Source organism: Colobus angolensis, unplaced genomic scaffold (genome assembly GCF_000951035.1).
Source record: "Colobus angolensis palliatus isolate OR3802 unplaced genomic scaffold, Cang.pa_1.0 Scaffold10, whole genome shotgun sequence".
In the NCBI taxonomy this organism is placed as follows: Eukaryota; Metazoa; Chordata; class Mammalia; order Primates; family Cercopithecidae; genus Colobus; species Colobus angolensis.
In genome coordinates, this window is record NW_012110919.1 from 21,332,053 (window position 1) to 21,335,278 (window position 3,226).

The 3,226-nt window shown below is 41.1% G+C and overlaps 1 protein-coding gene across 2 annotated transcripts in view; it reads right to left on the bottom strand.

Annotated features, from left to right (window-relative positions):
- Positions 1-3,226, bottom strand: part of GIT2 (G protein-coupled receptor kinase interacting ArfGAP 2) — a 67,947-nt gene that overhangs the window by 58,865 nt on the left and 5,856 nt on the right. For both annotated transcript variants that reach the window (XM_011936243.1, XM_011936250.1), the window contains exons 3-4: positions 2,012-2,124; positions 1,284-1,389 (exon numbers count right to left, since the gene is read on the bottom strand). In XM_011936243.1, coding sequence (XP_011791633.1) covers positions 1,284-1,389; positions 2,012-2,124 — 219 coding nt within the window. The remainder of the gene's footprint in view (positions 1-1,283; positions 1,390-2,011; positions 2,125-3,226) is intronic.

The window sequence follows — 3,226 nt, forward strand, 5'->3', positions numbered from 1 at the left end:
GGATGGTCTCGATCTCCTGACCTCGTGATCCGCCCGTCTCGGCCTCCCAAAGTGCTGGGATTACAGGCTTGAGCCACCGCGCCCGGCCAAAAATTATGAATAGTAAGTCCTCAAGCTCTGTGTGAGTAAGCATTTATCCAAGGCAGTGCTTTGAAAATAAATATGCACATTTCTTACAGCATCTCTCAGAAACACGCGAAGGCCCACATAAAGAAAACCACCTCACTCGTTTTACAAGTATGATAAACCATTCTGTGAACTATAGCTTTGTGAGTCACACATTGCTTTCCGAAGATCATACTCACTGTTCAGCCTGGAAACCTGAAGAAGTCCCCTTCCTTTAGTACTTTTTCTAGTCCTTATTAAAAAGAAACAATTGTCCTATAAACTTTCTAGTCCCTTCTAGAAACAACTCTGAGATGGTTCCTATTTCAAAGTTAAACAAAAACTTATCAAAATATAATTTAAAAGCCATATTGGAAAAACACAAATAGCCTTCCAGAGACTTACTTTTCCTCTTTGCCCTGTACCTCCACTACATGAATGGCTGCCATTTGAATTTAGATTAAAGATGAACCCAATTGGGAAAAAAAGCTATTCATTACTTAATGTGCAGAAATTAGTTTTTGTTTTTCTTACTTTAAAAACTTTTTTCAGCCTGGGCAACACAGCAAGAACCTGTTTCTACAAAAAATAAAAAATATTAGCTGGGCATGGTAATGCGCCTGTAGTTCCAGTTACTCAGGAGGCTGATGTGGGAGGACTGCTAGAGCCTAGATGGTCAAGGCTGCAGTGAACCGTGATTGCACCACTGCACTCCAGCCTGGGCGACAGAGCAAGACCCTGTCTCAAAAAAACAAAAACAAAACCAAACACCAAAAAACCCTGGCCGGGTGTGGTGGCTCACGTCTGCAATCCCAACACTTTGGGAGGCCGAGGCAGGCGGATCACCTGAGCTCAGGAGTTCGAGACCAGCCTGGCCAACATGGTGAAACCCCGTCTCTACTAAAAATACAAAACTTAGCCAGGCATAGTGGCATGTGCCTGTAATCCCAGCTACCCAGGAGGCTGAGGCAGGAGAGTTGCTGGAATCTGAGAGACAGAGGTTGCAGGGAGCCGAGATTATGCCACTGCACTCCAGCCTGGGTGACAGAGCAAGACTCCGTCTCCAAAAAAAAAAAAAAACAAAAAAAAACCCACAACCAAACTTTTTTTTTTTTTTCAAATAAAACAATATGCTGTCTTAGCCAGCTCTTTTAGGAATTTTAAAAAGTGTGACCCACCTTGCTAAGATCTTTGGCAGTCACACTATCGTCATCCCGGCAGGGCAAGCGATGGACGAATGCTAACATCTGATACTTGGCTCTGATGAATTCTGCTTTATTGGGACTGGTTCAAAAACAAAAAAGAAAACAGTTCACTCGTTCAGATACAACAATCCCCATTCTTTGTACTGTAAAAAGAAGAGGAAGTGACCCACATCCCCCACTTGAGAATAAAATGAACAATGCTCAAGTAAGTTTCAGCAAGGTTTAAGACCTGAAGTTTGAAAACATACATTAGTCATTATAATGGCTGGGATGGCAGAAGTACCTGCTTTTTATAGTAGCCCTCTTCTCTGTGTAATTGTCTGAACTGACCTAGCAACCTTGGGAGAAAGCAGCATTTAGTCCCATCTTACAGGTGAGGCAACAGGCAGATGGGTGCCCAGACCTAGATTTCTGGTCTGATCGCCTCTTATTTGAGTATACGTTTAAATCTGATTACATTTACGGACTCCAAGCCATGGTTTCCAACTGAGGAAGCCACTTACTCCTGCTGGGTGGCCATGCTAAACAGATGGTCCTGCCCCACCCCATTCTGCATTTCTAATAGCAAAAAGCCTGATGTATGACTAGGGTAACCCCCTCCTCTGCTGCCCTTGTGGAGACTGACCAAAAATAGCTGCACTCCTTTCAGTGGGCCCCATTTGTTATGAAGAAATAAAAGTATTTATAAACATTCCACTCACTGTACTTTATCCTGTGGATTAGCTTTACGTCTTCCACTCATAATAGATGCAGGGTCCAGTAAAGAATGCTCCCATATAGAGTTAGCACCGTTATTATACAAGGTCTCAACCATCTAAAACCAAGCAGACAACATAAGACTTTAATTTCTTTTCACAAATATTCAATGGGGATCAGTGACTGAACAGGGTAAACAAAGTCCTATTATAAACACTCATGTTAGGAATATCATTCATATCACTGTTTTCTGATTTGAGAATGAGAAAGATGATCAATCTGTATGCAGGATTCAGCTTTGACTAGTAGGATACTTAAATACCTAAAGAAGTGTGACCGAACTATTCTTATACAGTATGAAAGACAAGCACTGTGACACCTCAGAGCAGGGTTTCCCAAACCTAATTAAACACTATTTTCAAGATTCTTAACGACCCATGTACTGTCTATATTATTCACATAATATTTGTCTTTAAAGCCACTTACTTTTAAAAACAACTACTGTTTGATGTGCTAGTTATAGCTTTCTTATACACAGTAAAATAATGCAACCATTAAAAAAAACCATGTATTACCTCCATCTGTTTTGAATACCACTGGTGGTTCCACATTTGGGGAATTGTTGCTTTAGGGTCAACTCTGGCATTCTAAACTACTCATCTCTGGACTTTACTGAGATTCTATAATACAATCTGGCTTTGTAAATACAGACAGACCTGAGAGCAGTAAACAGCCCCTTTCACATGAGCGTGGGCTGTTAGAAACTTCTAAGCAAAAGTCAGTAATAAATCATATCTCCAAATTTCATTTCAAGGCATGACTCCTAAAACAGCCCCATCTGTTTTTTTACAGCAGTGTAGCTATTTTCACATCAGAGATCCAAACCCACTTGTTTTGGCTCCTTGGTTCACATAGGCAAGTTTAAGGGATATGTGCAGCTGTCAGAGATTCAGAGAAATGTCTCATCAAGACAAATGAAGGCAAAACACACACTTAACCTTGAGTTCCAAGAGAACTTCAAGAATGTGTACCCCAAAATAGAAGTAAAGGTGACATGACATTGGACCCCAAATAAAACAAAGAGCCCATTTAACAGGGTATTCTACATGCAATCAAAACATATTAATTTAATTTGGTCTCTCTGACTAGTAACAGAGCTTTAAGAAAACTTAAGGCCGGGCGCGGTGGCTCAAGCCTGTAATCCCAGCACTTTGGGAGGC